Genomic DNA, 22,518 nt, shown 5'->3' with positions numbered 1-22,518 from the left:
TCCAGTGTGTTCTGTTCTGGGTGCAGATAATTGTGTTACAATCTGTTACTGCAAACAGTGTGAATTGAGGAATTTTGCTATGTTGTAATATGTAATCACCAAACAAACATGCACTGGAAAGGCATCAGGTGTCAACCAGTAATACGCCGTCATGTTGGATACTGGCGGACTGAGGAGATGAATCACATCATCTTTTCTGCAACTTCTTTGAGACTGCTCACTCTGTTATAAAAACTCTCCTGATTTCTTTCTTCATCTGTGATCGTTTTTTCTGATTTCTGTTTTACACGGTCAAATCCGGTGAGGAATTATTTATGGATTTGGAGCCACATCAATGAAGCGGTCACAGACCAGCCAGGATCTCATTGACTGGTGGACCAGGTTCACGGTGAATGTCCCTCCGTGTGCTCTGCACTCAGAATGTACAGTCCATGTCCAGACAGGATCAGCACCCGTCCGGGTGATCCCGTTACAGAGCACATCATTTACTTCTCATTCTCTGTGTGAATCTGTCAGTCCCCAGTATGCTCACTGTTACTCTTCACAGAAAATCTCTGATCTCGCTGATAAGGGAGAGCGGGCGGACAGTTCTAAACTCCTCCTGAGCCTGGTGATGGAGAAAGGCTCCCGCGCCCGGAGGGTGATGTGGGAAACCATTGTCAAAATGCGGAATGTAGTCCCAAAGTTTGACAAAATACTGAAAGAAATACAGGAACATGGTGAGATAGTATTACAGATGAATTTAATTTTGCACTCAAACATTACACAATTTATGATTTTATACATTTCAATTCCTCAAATTGTTTAAATCTGAACAGGTTGTGTTCCGGTCCATCTACCCTTATCAGAGATTCCCAGGGAACTGAAAGGTAAGTGAAGAAACCGCTGTTTCCATCAATGGCTGATCCTATGCAGGGTCATATCGTTGCTGGCACCGTGACATGGGAAACGTTTGCTGGAGGAGCGTTTTCAAGAGACGTTATGCAGAACAATGCAGAGATTTGGGGAGTTTGCTGAAAGGGATCCTTCCACAGGGGTCAGAATGACCAGGCAGCATCCTGGTGAACCTCTTCTGCTCCCTCTCTAAAGCCTCAACATCCCTCCGGTAGCGATCAGAACGGTACGCAATGGCCCAGATGTGGCCGAGGCGAAGTGACCAGGAAAATGTTGGCACGGTGACAGAGAACATACAGAGAGACAGGGAGACATGTTTACTAGAGGATGAGTTTTCACAGGACATTTTGAGGAAAGAGTCAGAGAGCTGGCGAGTTTGAGGAAAGTGGTCACACCGCTCTGGGGCCTGCAACTACAGATCCCCACCGGAGTCTGAGTGTAGAAGAGGGCAATCTGGAGATGGGGTGAAAAAAAATACATACTTCTTCACTCTTGCCAGCCACTGACTCTCCTGAACAGCCTCATCCTCAACCATTTTCTAAACTTCCCCAGTTCCTGCAGGTTATCATTCCTTAGAGTTGGGTGTTCACTGAAGTTCCAGTCACAGAATAGTAATAATAGCGTCACTTTAATTAGAAAAGCAGGTAACATCACAACTGGTCTGTTCAACCACAGAGCAGCAGATGAACCCCTCTGTGTTCACATCTGCACTCCCTAGTGCAAACACTGCTACAGTGTCAGAGAGGGTGAGACTGGGGGACGTATTCCTCAGCTCAGTCCACAGAAGCTGCAAGTGCTGTCTGCCGGTGTTGTGTGATGGACACTGTGGAAGGATGAGAGATGGGAATTAGGACAGGGAAACCGAGGGTTCTGGGATCGCGGCAAGGATGGTGCAAAGGACTGAAAATATCTATAAATAATATTGCAATTAGTTAAATTGTGACCGTCTGGATGGGAAACTCACTACATCCATAAGCCGATCATGTCCGTGAAAATGGAGCCCGGGGCAGTGCATGGGCTCAGAGATTGTAAGGCTTCATCATCGCAGACTGAGTTGGATCAATCAACTGCACATTTAACAGAGGAGAGAGCGTATATTAATATTGCATCAGACCATGTTTTATCTGATTATTTGAAGCTCTTAACAGAAATATAAGGATTCTCAGCCAGATTCCTGGTTCAGTCTCTCTCGTTTACAAGAACATATCCCAAAGATGATATTTAAATATGGGACCAGAGATAGACAAAACAGGAAGTTTACAAATTACTCACATCTCTGTCACCTCTGTTAATGCTGTTCTGGTCCACATCCAGTTAATGAAACCCCTCACTTCCCCAGCACCATGGATTTGGTAAATCACTGCAAGCTTGTTCGTAAAATTACACATTTGTTTGCCGAGGGAACAGACATGACAGTGAAATTCCACACACCCATTTCTGAGTATGAAACAGATAAATTCCTTGATTGTTGAAGAACATAATTTCTACCAGTGTCACATTCTGTAAAGTGAATATGTCCACAATTAATGTTTTCCTACACGCCCTATCACAGCCGAATACATTGAATGGAGACCCGACACATACGTGACATGGTCCAGAAACACCGTGAGACCCCACGCACCCCGAGCAAGGACCAACAACACTGTGAGACCCTACACACCCCTGAGAGGTTCTGGAAAATCTTGTGAGACCACACACACTTCTGATACGGTCGTGACACACTGTGAGACCCCACACACCCCTGATAGGGCCCTGACACACTCTGACACCGAACACACCCTTCACAGTGCCTTGACACATTATGAGATCCCGCACACACCAGACACGGTCCTAACAACCTGTGAGTCCCCACACACACCTGGCAGGGTCCTGACACACTGTGAGACCCCACACACACCTGACACGGTCCTAACAAACGCTTGGTCCCCACACACACCTGGCAGGGTCCTGACACACTGTGAGATCCCACACACCCCTGACAGGGTCCTGACAGACTGTGAGGCCGCACACACCCCTGACAGGTTGCTGACACACTGTGAGATCCCCAGACATACCTGGCAGAGGCCAGACACTTTGTGAGACGCCATACCCCCATGACAGGATTCGAACAAAGTTTGAGATCTCACACACCTCACCCACGCACCCACAGTGCAAGAGCTGATCAACAAAGCTGCTTCTTTGTATTTTAATCACTGCTGGTGGGAGGGGAAGGGGAGCTGTGATTCCCTGACCTGTTCCTTTGACAGAATGCCCTCTACCCTCTTCTCCATCTCGATACGTCACATCAACACTGGGGATTAAAAGTTTCTTCCACAGGAAAAAATGACAGCTGCGACAGTAGTGGGAGTTTATCCAGTACAGGACAGTCGGGGATCAGTAAACTACCAGGGAAATACTCACCTTCACAGCACAGTTAATGTGGAAATGTGATGATCTGGTTTTTGTCCAGCCAGGGGTCTGTTAATGCAACTTACGTTACTGTATGAAAATTCATTGATGAATCCAATTAATGCAGTAGCTTTCAGCTAACTCGTGTGTGCTTAAATACTGAGTTCTGAGCTGAGGCATCTAACTGTTTGTCCACTGTCTGTTCCCATGGAAGATGTTCAACAGAAACACAAGGAGACTCTGTTTGCACAAACTGAAACACTGAGCGTGAACACGATCCTGATGAGGGAGAAGGTGAAGGTTTTCCAGCTGGTTGATCGATACGCTGAGCTCACGGTCATTTCTACTGTTCGAGATCGGAGACTGGTGGAACATGAGCTGCTGGCAAGAGGCAGAGATCACGAGGAGTGGAGACAGAAACATCTCCGCAGAGAGCTGGAGAAAATCCGGATTGCTCATCTGTTTGAGAATAGTTACTCACATCGTTTTCGGGAAAAAATGAAAAGATTCTTCATACGATCAACTTCGGGATGTTCGGCAGCAGTGGCCGGAGTCCCGGGGATCGGGAAAACAACAATGGTACAAAAGATTGTTTATGACTGGGCAACGGGGAAAATATACCAACAGTTCCAGTTTGTTTTCAGTTTCAGATTCCGGGATCTAAACTTCATTAACTGCAGAATAAACTTGAGGGAACTGATTCTGGATCAGTATCCTTACTTTGGGAATATCCTGAGAGAGGTCTGGAAGAACCCAGAAGGGTTGCTGTTTATATTCGATGGTTTGGATGAATTCAAGCACAGAATCGATTTTGCGGACAGTCGGAGAGATACAGAACCCAAGCACCAGTGTCCAGATCCCGAGTGGTGGTGTGAAGTGTCTGACATTGTGTACAGTTTAATCCAGGGCAAGCTGCTCCCAGGGTGTTCAGTGCTGTTGACCACCCGTCCCACTGCATTACATTTATTGGAAAAGGCAAAGATCGGTGTCTGGGCTGAAATCCTGGGATTTGTTGGTGAGAAACGGAAGGAATATTTCATCAGGCATTTTGAAGATCAGGCAGTGGCAGCAGCTGTTTTCAAACACGTGAAGGAGAACGAAATCCTGTACACCATGAGCTACAACCCCTCCTACTGCTGGATCCTCGCTCTGACACTGGGCCCTTTCTTCACACAAAGAGTCAGGGACCCACAGCGAATTCCCAAGACCATCACCCAACTGTACTCCTACTATATTTACAACATCCTGAAAAACCACGGCCGTGAGATTGAGAACCCCCGTGATGTGTTACTCAGGGTTGGTCAGATGGCCTTCAGAGGAGTGTCCGAGAGGAAGATTGTGTTTACAGATGGAGATTTGATCAAGTACAATTTGCAGCCTTCCCAGTTCCTGTCCGGGTTCCTGATGGAGCTTTTGGAGAGAGAGGATTCTGCCCGGAGCGTGGTGTACACATTTCCACACCTCACTATCCAAGAGTTTGTAGCTGCAATCGCACAATTCCTGAATCCACATCCCAGGGATATCCTGATATTCCTCACTGAAACCCACGGCATGACAGATGGGCGATTTGAGGTATTTCTCCGTTTTGTTGCTGGTCTCTCCTCCCCAATGGCAGCTCGGGGCCTGGAGGAGTTTCTCGGTCCATTTCCCAATGAAACAACCTGCCGGGTGATTGACTGGGTGAAGGTGGAGGTTAAACGCCAGATTGGATACACAGAGAGTGAAGCTGGTAAAAGGAGCCTTCTGAACACATTGCACTACCTGTTTGAGTCTCAGAATCGTTGGCTGGCTCAGGCCACACTGGGATCTGTGAAAACACTTTCATTCAGTGGAATGACACTGACCCCGATTGACTGCGCGGTCCTGTCTCATGTCATCGGACTCTGTGATACAATAAAACACCTCGACCTGTGTAACTGCCACATTCAGTGTGAAGGAATCCAGCGGCTGGGACACGAGCTGTACAAGTGCCAGGAGTTGGGGTAACTTGATTTATCTCTCACTCTGAACAGTGGAACTGTTCCATTGTGTTGTTTCAATTTGTAGGAATGTAAAACTGTAGTAAATCAGATTGTGAAGAATTGTGACAAATGCCCAGGGGATCGGTCAGTAATTCCCCAAGGATGGGAGGGTTCTGTGGTTCCTTGTGAAGGGACGTTGGAGACTTCATCAGATCAGTGAACAACGACCATTGGTTTAATGGTAGTAAATCACAGGGATGGCTGTGTTTCTCGCTGCCTGTGACACGTGCATTGACAATGTTCCTTCTCACTGTGACTGACACCCAGACCGACACTGACTGCAGCAGGTGGGTCAGAGATTCACACCCCCTTCCCGGTGAGGGACAAGAGACCGTCAGCAGACTGTCCCAGTGAGAAGGAAAGAAATACCATTGTGAGATTGTCCTCCCACTGCCATTCCCCGTGTGTGACATTGCTCAGTTCCAAATACTGAAATGATTTTCTTTGTAGTTCTATCAATTGTTTGTTATGTCTGCTGTGCATGCATTCCTATGTGTGGTTGACTGTGGGGCAATTGCTCTGATCTCTTAGAGTGATCTATTTGTGCTGAGTGATTGGTACAAGATATTGAGAGATGTGGATATATATAAAAATGAAGTTTGTAAACTCTCCATTTCATATCTTCTTCTTATGGGTGGTTGGCAGGGTGGCAATACATCTCTACCAAAGGAGGTTTCAGGCGTGCCTTCCCTTTGTTAACCTGCAGGCCACCCTTGGGCAAGGTGTCGTACCTGCTCAGCCAACAAACCGAGAGTGAGAGGGCGCATCTCCTCTGGGGCGCTGTTCACAATTACAAAAATTTCTGCATCCTCTCATCTTATAGATTATCTTTTACCCTTGGAATCCTCCTGTGGGACCTCTCATCCCCATCCCCCTTCCATTCTTAGGGATCTCATCCCCACCCCCTTCCTCCTGTGGGATCTCCCTTCCCCATCCCCTTCTTCCTGTGGGATCCCCTCCCAATCCCCTTTCCTTCAGTGGTATCCCTTCCCATCCCCCTTCCTCCTGTAGGATCTCTCTACCCCATCCCCTTTCCTCCTGTGGGATCTCTCTTCCCCAGCCCCCTTCCTCCTGTGCGAGCTCTCTTCCCCACACCCCTTCATAGAATCATAAAATCATAGACCACCAGCACAAAGAAAACAAGCCATTCGGCCCTTCTGCTCTGCAGAAACTTCATTCCGATTGTCCCATTTACCTGCACACAGTCCATAACCCTCCAGACCCTCCCAACCATGCATCTATCCAATTTATTCTTAAAGCTTAAGAGTGAGTCCATATTTTCCTCATCAGATGGCAGCTCGTTCCACACTCTCACCACCCTCTGAGTGAAGAAGTTCCTCCTAATTCTCCCCCTAAACCTTTCCCCTTTCACTCTGAAGCCATGTCTTCTCATATTTATCTCTCCTAATCTATGTGGAAAGAGCCTATTCGCATGTACCCTGTCTATACCCTCATAATTTTGTAAACCTCTATCAAATCTCCCTTCATTCTTCTGCGCTCCAAGGAATAAAGACCTAACTTGTTCAATCTTTCCTTGTAACTCAGCTCCTGAAGACCCGGCAACATCCTAGTAAATCTTCTCTGAACTTTTTCAACCTTACTGATATCCTTTCTATAGCTATGTGAAGAGAACTGCACAGAATATTCAAAACTTGGCCTCACCAATATTCTATAGAATCTCACCATAACATCCCAACTCCTATACTCAATACTTTGATTTATGAATGCCAGGATGCCGAAAGTCTTCTTTACAACCCTGTCCACCTGTGACGCCACTTTCAGGGAATTATGTATCTGAACTCCCAGATCCCTCTGTTCTTCCACACTCTTCAGTGCCCTACTGTTTATCGTATATGTCGGACCTTGATTTGTCCTTCCAAAATGGAACACCTCACACTTGTCTGCATTAAAGTGGTAACTAACCTCTTATGTGGGACCCTGTCAAAGCCCTTACAAAAGTCCATGTAGACAACATCCACAGCCTTTCCTTCATATGCATTCTTGGTAATCTCCTCGAAAAACACTAAAGGATTCAATAAACACAATCTAACACACACAAAGCCATGCTGATTATCTTTAACCAGCCCTTGACTGTCCAAATCCTTGTATATCTGATCTCTCAGAACACCTTCCAATAATTTACCTACTACTGATGTCAGGCTCACTGGCCTGTAATGACCTGGTGTACTTTTGGAGTCTTTTTCAAACAACGGAAATGCATGACCTACCCTCCAATCCTCCGGCACCACACCCCTGGCTAAGGACATTTTAAATATTTCTGCCAGGGCCCCTGCAATTTCTACACTAGTCTCTATCAAGGTCCGAGGGAATATCATGTCAGGCCCGGGGGATTTATCTACCTTTATTCACGGTAAGGCAGCAAGCAGCTCCTCCTCTTTAATCTCTATGTGTTCCATGACACGACTGCTTGTTTGATTAAATTCCATATCCACTCTGCCAGTTTCCTGAGTAAGCACTGATGCAAAAAATACTGTTTAAGATCTCCCGCGTCTTGAGAGGCTCCAAACATAGACGACCACTCCGATCTTGCAAGGGAACAATATTGTCCTTTGCTATCCTTTTACTCTCAATATACTTGTAGAAACCCTTCGGGTTTACTTTCACATTATCTGGCAAAGCAACCTCATGTCTTCTTTTTGCCTTCCTGATTTCCTTCTTTCATAATCCCTTACATTTTCTATACTCTTCAAATATCTCGTTTGTACCTTGTTGCCTATACTTGCTATACACTTCTCTTCTTTTCTTAACCAGATCGCCAATATCCCTTGAAAGCCAAGGTTCCCTATGCCTGTTAACTTTGCCTTTAATCCTGGCAGGAACATGCAAACTCTGCACTCTCAAAATTTTACCTTTGAGGGCATTCCACTTACTGAACACATCCTTGCCAGAAAACAACTTATCCCAATCCATTCTTCCCAGATCCTCTCTCATTTCCACAAAATTGGCCCTTCTCCAATTCAGAACCTTAACTGGTGGACCAGTCCTATCCTTATCCATAATTATCTTGAAACTATTATGGAAACTATTATGACATTATGGTCACTGGACCCAAAATGTTCACCTACACATAGTTCTGTCACCTGATCTGACTGGTTCCCTAATAGGAGATCAGTTACTGCACCTCAATATATTCGTTGTTACCTCAATATATTGATTTAGAAAACTTTCCTGAACACATTTGACGAACTCCACGCCATCTAACACTTTCTCATAGTGGGCATCCAGTCAATACGTGGAAAGTTAAAATCCCTTACAATTACAACTTTCTGTTTCTTTCATCGGTGTGCTAACTCTCTACAGATTTGCTCCTCCAATTCTCTCTGCCGATTGGGCGGTCTATAATACAACCCTATTCGTGTGGTCACACCTTTCCCCATTCATCACCACCACTCATTTGGCCTCTGCAGACGAGCCGTCCGGGCTGTCCCGTCTACGCACAGCTGTGATATTCTCCCTGACTGGTAATGCCACTCCTCCCCCTTTCATCCCTACCCCATATCACATCTGAAACAATGGAAGCAGGGAACATGAAGCTACCAGTCCTGCCCCTCCTGCAAACCAAGTCTTACTAATAGCAGTAATGTCAAAATCATCAAGTGCCAATCCACGACCTAAACTCATCGGCCTTATCTACAATACTCCTTGCATGGAAATAGATGCAGCTGAGAACATTTCTATCACGTACAAACCATTGATATCTGTCTATACAAGCAGTCCTCGCATGACCCTTATCCTCCTCCACCTCACTATCTACTCTAATACTCTGGTTCCCCTCCACCCAGCAAACTATTTTAAAACCCCGGGAGCAGAACTTGCTAACCTACAGGCAAGGATGTTAGTCCCCTCCAGTTCAGGTGCAAACTGTCCGATTCGAACTGGTCCCACCTCCCCTGGAAGAAAGCCCAATTGTCCAGAAACATGAACCCCTCCCCCACGCAGCAACCCCTCTACCACGTACTTAGCTGCATTATGTTCCTATTTCCAGCCTCACTAGCACGTGGCACGGGTAGCAATCCTCCTGTCAGATCTCGCTTTCCCATCCCCCTTTCATCCTCTGGGCTCTCTGTTCCCACTCCCCCATCCTTCCAACTGTTAGATCTCTCCTCAGCAACCACCTTCCTCCTGTGGGTTCTCTCATCCCCATCTCCCTTCCTTCTTTGGGATCTCCCTTCCCCATTCCTGCCTGCTGCGGGGTCTCTCATCGCCATCCCCCTTCCTGCTGTGAGATCTCTATTCCCCATACATCTTCCTCCGTGGGATCACTCATCACCAGTTCCCTTCCACCTGTGGGATCTCTCTTCCACATCCCCTTTCACCCTCTGGGGCCTCTGTTCCCATCCCACTTCCCCATCTCTCTTCCCCATCCCCCTTCCTCCTGTGGAATTTAAACAACCCACCCCTTTCTTCCTGTGGGATCCCTCTTCCCTATCCCATTTCCTACTTTGGGATCTCTCTAACCCATCCACCTGACCCCAGTGGGGGCTCTGTCCCCCTCCCTCCACTTCCTATGGGAACTTGCTTCCCCATTTCCCTTCCTCCTGTACATCTCTCTTCCACATTCTCCATTCTCTTGTGGGATCTCTCTTCCTCACTCCCTTCTTCCTGTGGGATCTCTCTTCCCTATTCGCTATCGTCCTATGGGATCTCTGTTCCGCATCCCCCTTCCTCCTGTTGGATCACTCTTCCCCATTCTCCTTCCAACTGTGGGAAATCTCCTCCCCACCATCTTTCTTCCGAGGGATATATCTTCCCCAACCCCCTTTCATCATGTGGGATCTCCATTCCCTATCCCTTTCCTCCTGTGCGCTCCCTTCTCCCCATCAACTTCGTCCTGTGGGATCCTCTTCCCCATCCCCCTTCCTCCTGTGGGATCTTTCTTTCCCATCCCCCTTCCTTCTGTGAGATCACTCTTTCCCATCCACATTACTCATGATGTATCTTTCCTACTCATTCCACATCCTCCTACGGGATCTCTCTTGCCCATTGCCTTCCTGCTATTGGATATCTCTTCTCACCCACTTTCCTGCTCTGGCATCTCTGTACCCATCGCACCCTCCTGTGGGCTCTCACTTCCCCATCACCTTCTTCCTATGTAATACCTCTTCCCCGTACCCTTCCATCTGTGGGATTTATCTTTCCCACCAGCTTTCTTCCTATGGGATCTCTCTGTCCCATCCTCTTCCTTCTTTTGGAACTTTCTTCCACAATAGACTTCCTTCTGTGGGATCTCTATTCCCCATCCCGCTTCCTCCTGTGGGATCTCTCTTCCACATCCCTCTTCCTCCTGTGGGATCGCTTTTCCCCATCCCCTTACTCCTGCAGGGCCTCGGTTCGAATAACTGCCACTTCCTGTCGGATCTCTTTTAGGCATACCCCATTCTCCTGTCGAATTTCACTTCCCCATCCCTCTTCCTCCTGTGAGATCAGTCTTCCGAATCCCACATCCTCCTGTGCGATCTCTCTTCCCCATCCCTCATGCTGCTGTGGGATCTCTCTTCCACATCCCCCTTCCCCCTTCCAGTTGTCTCTTCCCCATCCGCCTTCCTCCTGTGGGATCTCTCTTCCCCTTCTCACATCATCCTGTGGGATATCCCTTCCCCATCTCCCTTCCTCCTGTGGGAGCTCTCTTCCCATTCGCCCTTCCGCCTGAGTGAACTCTCCTCCCTACACCCCTTCATAGAATCATAAAATCAGAAAATACCAGTGCACAGAAAACAAGCCATTTGGCCCTTCTGCTCTGTGCCGAAACTTTATTCCGCTGGTCACATTGACCTGTACCCAGTCCATAACCCCGCCAGTCCTCTTCCATCCATGCATCAACTCAATTTGTTCTTAAAGCTTAAGAATGATTCCACGTTTTCTACATCAGATAGCAGCTCGTTCCACACTCTCACCACTCTATCAGTGAAGAATTTCCCCCTAAACCTTTCCCCTGTCACCCTGTCCTCGTGTAATTTATCTCTCCTAATCTACGTGGAAAGGGCCTATTCGCATTTACCCTGTCTATACCCCTCAGAGTTTTGTAAACCTCTTTGAAATCTTCCCGCATTCTTCTATGCTCCAAGGAATAAAGTCCTAACCTGTTCAATCCATCCTTGTAACTCAACTCTTGAAGACCTGGCAACATCCTAGTAAATATTCTCTGCACTTTTTCAACCTTACTGATATCCTTCCTATAGTTATGTGAACAGAACTGCACACAATATTCAAAACTTGGCCTCACCAATGTCCTATACAATCTCACCATAACATTCCAACTCCTATACTCAATACTTTGATTTATGATTGCCAGGATGCCAAAAGTCTTCTTTCCACCTGTCCACCTGTGACACCACTTTCAGGGACTTATGTATCTGAACCTGCAGATCCCTTTGTTCCTCCACTCTCTTCAGTGCCCTACCGTTTATCGTGTATGCCCTACTTTGATCTGTCCTTCCAAAATGCAACACCTCACACTTGTCTGTATTAAAGTGGTGAATAGTGATGTGCCTCAGGGATCTGTACTGGGTCCAATGTTGTTTGTCATATACATTAATGATCTGGATGGTGGAATGGTAAATTGAACTAATAAGTATGCAGATATTACTAAGATAGGTGACGTTGTGGATAATGAAGGTTTTCAAAGCTTGTTGTTCAAAGATTTAGGCCAGTTAGAGGAGTGGGCTGACAGATGGCAGATGGAGTTTAATGTTGATATGTGTGAGGTGATACATTTTGGTAGGAATCATCCAAAAAGGACATATATGGTAAATGCAGAGGAACAGAGTGATCTAGTAAGGTGGAATCTCATGTGGATAGGGTGCTGAAGAAAGCTTTTGGTATACTGGCCTTTATAAATCAGAGCATTGAGTAGAGGAGTTGGGATGTAATGTTAAAATTGTACAAGGCATTGTTGAGGTCAAATTAGGAGTATTGTGTACAGTTCTGGTCACCGAATTATAGGAAAGATGTCAACAAAATAGAGAGACTACAGATTTACTAGAATGTTACATGGGTTTCAGCACCTAATGAACAAGTTAGGCCTTAATTCTTTGGAGCGTAGAAGGTTGAGGGGGGACTTGATAGAGGTATTTACAATTATGAGGGGGATAGATAGAGTTGGCGTGGATAGTCTTTTCCATTCAGAGTAGGGGAGATTTGAACAAGAAGGAATGAGTTGAGAGTGAAAGGGCAAAAGTTTAGGGGTAACACAAAGGAGAACTTCTTTACTCAGAGACTGGTAGCTGTGCGGAACGAGCTTCCAGTAGAAGTGGTGGAGGCGGGTTCGGTTTTGTCATTACAAAAAATTGGATAGGTATATGGACAGGAAAGGAATGGAATGGAGGGTTATGGGCTGAGTGCAGGTAGGTGGGACTAGCTGTGAGTAAACATTCGGCACAGACTAGGAAGACCGAGATGGCCTGTTTCCGTGCTGTAATTGACATATGGTTATATGTCATACATCATAAATTCCATCTGCCATGTTCTGGCCCATTTTTCCAATTGGTCCAGATCCCTCTGCAAGCTTTGAAAGCCCTCCTACCTGTCCACAACGCTTCCATCTTAGTGTCATCAGCAAACCTGCTGATCCAATTTATCAAATTATAATCTAGATCATTGATATCGACAACAAACAACAATGGTCCCAGCACAGGTCCCTGAGGCCCACCACTAGTCACAGGCTTCCAGTCTGAGAAGCAATCATTCACTACCACTCTCTTTCTCCGATTCAGCCAATTTCGAATCCAGTTTACAACCTCTTCATGGATATCTAGTGTCTGAACCTTTTGAACTAACTTATTACGTGGGACCTTGTCAAAGGCCTTACAAAAGTCCATGTAGACAGCATCCACAGCCTTTCCTTCATATGCATTCTTGGTAACCTCCTCGAAAAACACTACAAGATTCATTAAACATGATCTACAACATACAACGCCATGTTGACGATCTTTTATCAGCCCTTGGATGTCCAAATCCTTGTATATCCGATCTCTCAGAACACCTTCCAATAATTTACCTACTACTGATGTCAGGCTCACTGGCTTGTAATGACCTGGTGCACTTTTGGAGCCTTTTTTAAACAACGGAACAACATGAGCTACCCTCCAATCCTCCGGCACCGCACCCGTGGCTGAGGACATTTTAAATATTTCTGCCAGGGCCCCTGCAATTTTTACACCAGTCTCTCTCAAGGACTGAGGAAGTATCATGTCAGTTCCGGGGGATTTATCTTCCTTTATTCACTGTAAGGCAGCAAGCAGCTCCTCCTCTTTAATCTCTATATGTTCCATGACACTACTGTTTGTTTCCCTTAATTCCATATCCGCTATGCCAGTTTCCTGAGTAAACACTGACGCAAAAATCTATTTAAGATCTCCCCCATCTCGTGAGGCCCCACACTTAGACAACCACACTGATCTACAAGGGGACAAAATGTATCCTTTACTATCCTTTTACTCTCAGTATACTTCTTGAAACCCTTCGGGTTTTCCTTCACATTGTATGCCAAAGCAACCTCATTTCTTCGTTTTGCCTTCCTGATTTCTTTAGTATTCCCTTATATTTTCTATGCTCTTCAAGTACCTCAATTCTTCCTTGTTGCCTATACCTGCTAAACACCTAATTAACCAGATCCCCAATATCCCTTGAAAACCAAGGCGCCCTATGCCTGTTAAATTTGCCGTTAATCCTGGCAGGAACATGCAATCTCTGCACTCTCAAAATTTCAGCCTTGAAAGCGTTACACTTACTGAACACATCCATGCCAGAAAACAACTTATCCCAATCCACTCTTCCCAGATCCTCTCTCATTTCCACAAAATTGGCCCTTCTCCAATTCAGAACCTTAACTGTTGGACCAGCCCTATCCTTATCCATAATTATCTTGAAACTAATGACATTATGGTCACTGGACCCATAATGTTTGCTTACCCATACCTCTGTCACCTGACCTGTCTGGTTCCCTAATAGGAGTTCCGGTGCTGCACCCTCTCTCGTTGGTACCTCAATATATTGATTTAGAAAACTTTCCTGAACATATTTGACAAACTCCACGCCATCTAACCCTTTCTCAGAATGGGAGTCCCAGTCAATATGTGGAAAGTTAAAAACTCCTACGATTACAACTTGCTGTTTTTTACATCGGTCAGCTTCCTCTCTACAGATTTGCTCCTCCAATTCTCTCTGCCTATTGGGTGGTCTATAATAGAACCCTATTAGTGTGGCCAGACCTTTCCCGTTCCTCAGCTCCACCCATCTGGCCTCTGTAGACAATCCCTCCATCTACGCACAGGTGTCATATTCTCCCTGACTCCTCATGCCACTCCTTCCCCTTTCATCCCTACCCCCATCACCTCTGAAACACCGGAACATGAAGTTTGCGCTTTTTAAAAATATAAAATTAGATAAATATCCAGATCCTGACAGAATATTCCCAAACCATGAGGGTGTAGAAATAGCAGGGGCTCTGACAGAAATATTTCAAATGTCATTAGAAACGGGGATGGTGCCGAAGGATTGGCGTATTGTTTATGCGGTTCCATTGTTTAAAAAGGGTTCTAAGAGTAAACCTAGGAATTATAGGCCTGTCAGTTTAACGTCAGTGGTTGGTAAATTAATGGAAAGTATTCTTAGAGATGGTATATATAATTATCTGGATAGACAGGGTCTGATTAGGAACAGTCAACATGGATTTGTGCGTGGAAGGTCACGTTTAACAAATCTGATTGAATTTTTTGAAGGGATTACGAGGAAATTTGACGAGGGTAAAGCTGAGGATGTTGTCTATATGGACTTCAGTAAGGCCATTGACAAGGTTCTGCACAGAAATTTAGTTACGAAGATTCAATCGTTAGGTATTAATATAGAAGTAGTAAAACTGATTCAACAGTGGCTGGATGGGGGATGCCAGAGAGTAGTGGAGGATAAGGGTTGTCAGGTTGGAGGCCGGTGACTAGTGGTGTGCCTGACGGATCTGTACTGGGTCCAATGTTGTTTGTCATATACATTAATGATCTGGATTATGGGGTGGTAAATTGGATTAGTAAGTATGCAGATGATACTAAGGTAGGTGGTGTTGTGGATAGTGAAGAAGGTTTTATAAGTTTGCAGAGAGATTTAGGCCAGTTAGAAAAGTGGTCTTAACGATGGCAGATGGAGCTTAATGCTGATAAGTGTGAGGTGCTACATTTTAGTAGGAATAATCCAAATAGGTAAATTATGGTAAATTATAGGGCACTGAAGATTGCAGTAGAACAGAGTGATCCAGGAATAATGGTGCATAGTTCCCAAAGGTGGAATCTCATGTGGATAGGGTGGTGAAGAAAACTTTTGGTATGCAGGCCTTTATAAGTCAGAGCATTGAGTATAGGAGTTGGGATGTAATGTTAAAATTGTACAAGGCATTGGTAAGGCCAAATTTGGAGTATTGCGTACAGTTCTGGGCACTGAATTATAGGAAAGATATCAACAGAATGGAGAGAGTATAGAGAAGATTTAATAGAATGTTAACTGGGTTTCAGCACCTAAGTGACAGGGAAAGTTTGAACAAGTTAGGTCTTTATTCTTTGGAGCGTAGAAGGTTGAGAGGGGACTAGAGAGAGGTATTAAAACTTACCATGGGAATAGATTGTTGACGTGGATAGGCTATTTCTATTGAGAATAGGGGAGATTCAAACCAAAGGACATAAGTGGAGAGTTAGGGGGCAAAAGATTAAGGATAACACAAGGGGGAATTTCCTTACTCAGAGAGTGCCAGCTGCGTGGAACGGGTTTCCAGTAGAAGTGGTAGATGCAGGTTTGGTATTGTCATTTAAAGTAAAATTGGATAGGTATATGTACAGGAATAGAATGGAGGTTTTTGGGCTAAGTGCGGGTCAGTGAGAGAAAGTGTTCAACACGGACTAGAAGGGCCGAAATGGCCTGTTTCCGTGGTGTAATTGTTATATGGTCATGTAATTATTAGCCCTGCCGCTCCTGCAACCAAGTCTTACTAATAGCAATAATGTCGAAATCATAATGTGCAAATCCACGGCCTAAACTCATCTGCCTTACCGACAATACTCCTTGCATTGAAATAGATGCACCTGAAAACATTACTTTCACGTACAAACCATTGATATCTGTCTATACAAGCAGTCCTCGCATGACCCTTATCCTCCTCCACATCACTATCTGATCTACAACTCTGGTTCTCCTCCCCCTGCAACCTTGTTTAAAACACCGGAGCAGAACTTGCTAACCTACCGGCAAGGATATTAGGCCCCTCCAGTTCAGGAGCAAACTATCCAATTCGAACTGGCCCCACCTCCCCTGGAAGAAAGCCCAATTGTCCAGAAATATGAACCCCTCATTCATGCATCGTCCCCACAGCCACATATTTAGGTGCATTATCTGCCTATTTCTGGCCTCACCAGCACGTGGCACAGGTAGCAATCCACTTGTGAGATCTCGGTTTCCCATTCGCCTTCCTCCTGAGGGATATCCCTTCACTATCCCCCGGTCTCCAGTAGGATCTCTCCCCCATCACGCTTCCTATTGCGGGATCACTCTTCCACATCCTCTTGCGGGATCTATCTTCACCATCGCCATTCCTCCTCCGGGATTTCCCTCCCCCATTCCACTTCCTCCTGAGGATTCTCTGATCTAGATCCCCATCCCCCTTCTTCCTGTGGGATGTCTTACCCAACCCCCTTCCTCCTGTGTGATATCTTCCACATACCCTTTCTTCCTGTGTGATCTCTACCCCATCCCGCTTCCTCAGTGGGATCTCTCATCCCCATCGTCCTTCCTCCTATGGGATCTCTCGTCCCCATCCCCCTTCCACCTGTGGGTACTCTCTACACCGTCCCCCTTCCTCCTGTGGGATCTCTCGTCCCTATCCTCCTTCCTCCTGCGGGATCTCTCCTCCCCGTCCCCCTTCCTCCTGTGGGATCTCTCGTCCCTATCCTCCTTCCTTCTGTGCGATCTCTCTTCCCCATCCCCCTTCCTCCTGTGGGTACTCTCTACATCGTCCCCCTTCCCCCTGTGGGATCTCTCCTCCCCATCCCCCTTCCTCCTGTAGGATCTCTCGTCCCTATCCTCGTTCCTCCTGTGGGATCTGACTTCCCTGTCCCCCTTCCTCCTGAGCGATCTCTCTTCCAAGTCCCACTTCCTCCTGTGGGGTCTCTCCTCCCCATCCCCCTTCCTCCTGTGGGACCTCTCTTCCCCATCCCCCTTCAACCTGTGTGATCTCTTCCACATCCCCGTTCCTCCTGTGGGATCTATCTTCACCATCGCCACTCCTCCTCTGGGATTTCTCTCCCCCATTCCACTTCCTCCTGAGGATTTTCTGATCTAGAGCCCCATCCACCTTCTTCCTGTGGGATGTCTTACCAAGCCCCTTCCTCCTGTGTGATATATTCCCCATACCCATTCTTTCTGTGGGATCTCCACCCCATCACGCTTCCTCAGTGGGATCTCTCTTCCCCATCCAATTTCCAACCTGTGGGATCTCTCTACCCCATCCCGCTTCCTCAGTGGGATCTCTCTTCCCCATCCCCTTTCCTCCTGTGGGATCTCTCTTCCCCATCCCCCTTTCAACCTGTGGGATCTCTCTTCCCCATCCCCCTTCCCCCTATGGGATCTCTCTTCCCCATCCCCTTTCCTCCTGTAGGATCTCTCGTCCCTGTCCCCCTTCCTCCTGGGCGATCTCTCTTCCCAGCCCCCCTTCCTCCGGTGGGTACCCTCTTCACTGTCCCCCTTCCTCCTGTGCGAACTCTCTTCCCCGTCACCCTTCCTCCCGTGGGATCTTTCTTCCCCGTACCCCTTCCTTCCGTGGGATCTCTCTTCCCTATCCCGCTTCCACCTGTGGGATCATTCGTCCCTGTTCCTCCACCTTCGCTGGGATTTCTTTCCAAACATCCCCGTTCCTCCTGTGGGATCTATCTTCACCATCGCCATTCAACCTGTGGGATCTCTCTTCCCTATCACCCTTCCTCCTGTGGGAACTCTCTTCCACATACCCCATCATCCTGCAGGACCTCTCTTCCCCATCCTTCCACCGCCTCTGGGGTTTCTCTCCCCAATCCCCCATCCTCCTCTGGTTTATCTCATCCACAGTCACTTTCCTCCGGGGGCATCTCTCTCTCCCATCCGCCTTTCTCCTGTGTGAACTCTCTACCCCATCACCCTTCCACCTGTGGGATCTCGATTCCCCATCCATTTTCCTCCTGTGGGATCTCTCCCCATTTTCCTCCTGTGGGATGTCTTTTCCCTAATGCCTTTACTCCTGTGGGATCTCTCTTACACGTCAGTCTTCCTGCTGTGGGGTATCTCTAACCCATCCCGAATCCGCCATGGGGATATCTTCCCCAGCCCCCTTCCTCCTGTTGGATCTCTCTTCCACAACTCCCTTCCTCCTCTGGGATCTCTCTTGCCCATCCCCCTTCCTCCTCTGTGATCTCCCTTCCACATCCCATTTCCTCATGTGGGATCTCACTTCCCCATCCCCAGTCCTCCTTTGGGATCTTCCTTCCAAGTCCTCCTTCCTCCTAAGGGATCTCTCTTCCCTATCACCCTTCCTCCTGTGGGAACTCTCTTCCCCAATCCCCCATCCTCCTGTGGTTTATCTCATCCACATCCACTTTCCTCCGGGTGCATCACTCTCTCCCATCCGCCTTTCTCCTGTGTGAACTCTCTACCCCATCCCCCTTCCACCTGTGGGATCTCGATTCCCCCTCCCTTTTCCTCCTGTGGGATCTCTCTTTCCCATCCCCCTTCCTCCTGTGGGATCTCTCCTCCCCATCCCCCTTCCTCCTGTGGGATCTCTCTTACACGTCAGTCTTCCTGCTGTGGGATACCTCTAACCCAACCCCAGTCCTCCTGTGGGATCTTCCTTCTAAGTCCTCCTTCCTCCTAAGGGATCTCTCTTCCCTATTGCCTTTCATCCTGTAGGATCACTCTTCCCTGTCCCACTTCCTCCACTGGGATCTCTCTTCCCCGTCACCTTCCTCCTGTGGGACCTATCTTCCCTGTCCCCCTTCCTCCTGTGGGAAATCTATTCACCGTACTCCTTCCTCCTGTGGGATCTCTCTTCCCCATCCCCCTTCCTCCTGTAGGATCTCTCGTCCCTAACCTCCTTCCTCCTGTGGGATCTCTAACCCAGCCCACTTCCACCTGTAGGATCTCTCTTCCCCACACCCTTTCAACCTGTGGGATCTCTCTACCCCATTCCCATTCTTCCTGTAGGATCTCTCGTCCCTATCCCCCTTCCTCCAGTGGGTTTCTCGTCCCCATCTCTCCTCCTTCTCTGGGATTGCTCTCCCCCATCCCACTTTCCTCCTGTGGAATCTCTAACGCAGACCACATCCTCCTGTAGGATCTCTCTTCCCCATCCCACTTCCTCCTAATGGGAACTCTCTTCCCCATACCCCTTCATCCTGCAGGAACTCTCTTCCCCATATCTCCAGCTTCTCTGGGGTTTCTCTCCCAAATCCCGCATCCTCCAGTGGTTTATCTCATCCCCATCCACTTTCCTCCGGGGGCATCTCTCTCTCACATCCCCCTTTCTCCTGTGGGATCACTTCCCCAGCCAGCTTCTTCCTGTGGGATCTCTCTTACACGTCAGTCTTCCTGTTGTGGGATATCTCTTCCCCATCCCGAATCCTCCATGGGGATCTCTTCCGCAGCCCCCTTCCTCCTGTTGGATATCTCTGCCACATCTCCCTTCCTTATCTGGGATATATCTTCCTCATCCCCCATCCTCCTCTGGGATCTCTCTTCCACGTCCCGCTTCCTCCTCTGGGATCTCTCTTCCCCGTCACCTTCCTCCTGTGCGATCTCACTTCCCCGTCCCCCTTCCTCCTGTGGGAACTCTCCTCACCGTCCCCATTCCTCCTGTACATATCTCTTCCCCATTCCCCTTCCTTCCGGTGGGATCTCTCGTCTCCTTCCGACATCTTCCTGTGGGATCTCTCTCCCCTATTCGTCATCTTCCTATGGGATCACTGTTCCGCATACCCCTTCCTCCTGTCGGATCAATCGTCCCCATTCTCCTTACAACTGTGGGAATTCTCCTCCACACCATTTTTCTTCCTAGGGATATATCTTCCCCAACCCCCTAACATCGTGTGGGATCTCCATTCCCTATCTGCTTCCTCCAGTGCGCTCCCTTCTCCCCATCAACTTCCTCCTGTGGCATCTCTCTTCCACATCCTCCTGTGGGATCTATCTTCACCATCGCCCTTCCTACTCTGGGATTTCTCTCCCCATCTCTCTTCCTCCTGAGGAATCTCTGATCTAGATCCCCATTCCCCTTCTTCCTGTTGGACGTCTTACCCAGCCCGCTTCCTCCTGTGGGATCTCTACCCCATCCCGCTTCCTCAGTGGGATCTCTCTTCCCCATCCTCCTTCCTCCTATAGGATCTCTCGTCCCTATCCTCCTTCCTCCTGTGGGATCTCTACCGCATCCCACTTCCTCCTGTGGTATCTCTCTTCCCCATCCCCCTTCCTCCTGTAGGATATCTCGTCCCCATCCCTCCTCCTTCTCTGGGATTTCTCTCCCCCATCCCCCTTCCTCCTGTGGATTCACTGATCTAGATCCCCATCCACTTTCCTCCTGTGGGATCTCTAACCCAGCCAACTTCCACCTGTGGGATCTCTCTTCCCTATGCCCTTTCCTCCTGTGGGATCTCTAACCCAGCTCCCTTCTTCCTGTGTGATCTCTCTTCCCCATCCCCCTTCCTCCTGTGAGATCTCTCGTCCCCATCCCTCCTCCTTCTCTGGGATTTCTCTCCCCCATCCCACTTCCTCCTGTGGATTCACTGATCTAGATCCCCATCCACTTTCCTCCTGTGGAATTTCTAACCCAGCCCTCTTCCTCCTGTGGGATCTCTCTTCCCCATCCCCATTCCTCCTGTGGGAACTCTCTTCCCCATACCCATTCATCCTGCAGGAACTCTCTTCCCCATACCTCCACCTTATCTGGGGATTCTTTCCAAAATCCCCCATCCTCCTGCGGTTTATCTCATGCCCATCCACTTTCCTCCGGGGGCATCTCTCTCTCACATCCCCCTTTCTCCTGTGGGATCTCTCTCCCCCATTCCCGTTCCTCCTGAGAGTTCTCTGATCTAGATCCCCGTCCCACTTTCTCCTGTGGGATACTTCCCCAGCCAGCTTGCTCCTGTGGGATCTCTCTTACACGTCAGTCTTCCTGCTGTGGGATATCTCTTCCCCATCCCGAATCCGCCATGGGGATCTCTTCCCCAGCCCCCTTACTGCTGTTGGATCTCTCTTCCGCATCTCCCTTCCTTATCTGGGATATATCTTCCTCATCCCCCATCCTCCTCTGGGATCTCTTTCGCCCAACCCCCTTCCTCCTCTTTTCCGCATCCCATTTCCTCCTGTGGGATGTCTCTTCCCCATCCCCATTCCTCCTGTCGGATGTCTCTTCCCCGTCACCTTCCTCCTGTCGGATCTCTCTTCCCTTTCCCCCTTCCTCCTGTGCGATCTCTCTTCCCCGTCCCCCTTCCTCCTGTGGGAACTCTCTTCACTGTCCCCCTTCCTCCTGTACATCTCTCTTCCCCATTCCCCTTCCTTCCGGTGGGATCTCTCTTCTCCATCCCACTTCTTCCTGTGGGATCTCTCTTCCCTATTCTTCATCCTCCTATAGGATCACTGTTCCGCATCCCCCTTCCTCCTGTTGGATCAGTCTTCCCCATTCTCCTTCCAACTGTGGGAAATCTCCTACTCACCATTTTTCTTCCTAGGGATATATCTTCCCCAACCCCCTAACATCGTGTGGGATCTCCATTCCCTATCCGCTTCCTCCTGTGCGCTCCCTTCTCCCCATCAACTACCTGCTGTGGGATCTCTCTTGCTCATCCCCCATCCTCCTCTGTGTTCTCTCTTCCCCATCCCGCTTCCTCCTGTGGGATCTCTCATCCCCGTCAGTCTTCGAATAGTGGGATATCTTTTCCAAGTCTCCCTTCCTGCTGAGGGATCTCTCTTCCCTATCGCCTTTCCTCATGTGGGAGATCTCTTCCTCATCCCCTTTCAGATCTCTCTTCTGTACACCCTTCCTCCTGTGTGATCTCTTCTCCATTCCCTTTCATCCTGTGGGTCAATACCCCATCACGCTTCCTCCTGTGGGAACACTCTTCCCTATCCTCCTTAATCTTGTAGGTCCTCTCTTCCCCATCCCTCCCCCTTCTCTGGGATTTCTCTCCCCAATCTCCCA

At 48.0% G+C, this 22,518-nt stretch overlaps 1 protein-coding gene across 3 annotated transcripts in view; it reads left to right on the top strand.

Moving 5' to 3' along the window:
• Nucleotides 1-22,518, top strand: part of LOC132388390 (NACHT, LRR and PYD domains-containing protein 3-like) — a 51,447-nt gene that overhangs the window by 13,497 nt on the left and 15,432 nt on the right. For all 3 annotated transcript variants that reach the window (XM_059960739.1, XM_059960740.1, XM_059960737.1), the window contains exons 4-6: nucleotides 548-719; nucleotides 819-869; nucleotides 3,497-5,264. In XM_059960739.1, coding sequence (XP_059816722.1) covers nucleotides 548-719; nucleotides 819-869; nucleotides 3,497-5,264 — 1,991 coding nt within the window. The remainder of the gene's footprint in view (nucleotides 1-547; nucleotides 720-818; nucleotides 870-3,496; nucleotides 5,265-22,518) is intronic.

The sequence above is a fragment of the Hypanus sabinus genome, unplaced genomic scaffold (assembly GCF_030144855.1).
Source record: "Hypanus sabinus isolate sHypSab1 unplaced genomic scaffold, sHypSab1.hap1 scaffold_315, whole genome shotgun sequence".
In the NCBI taxonomy this organism is placed as follows: domain Eukaryota; kingdom Metazoa; phylum Chordata; class Chondrichthyes; order Myliobatiformes; family Dasyatidae; genus Hypanus; species Hypanus sabinus.
Note: the sequence above shows the minus strand (reverse complement) of the source record. Positions and strands in the feature narration are given on the sequence as shown.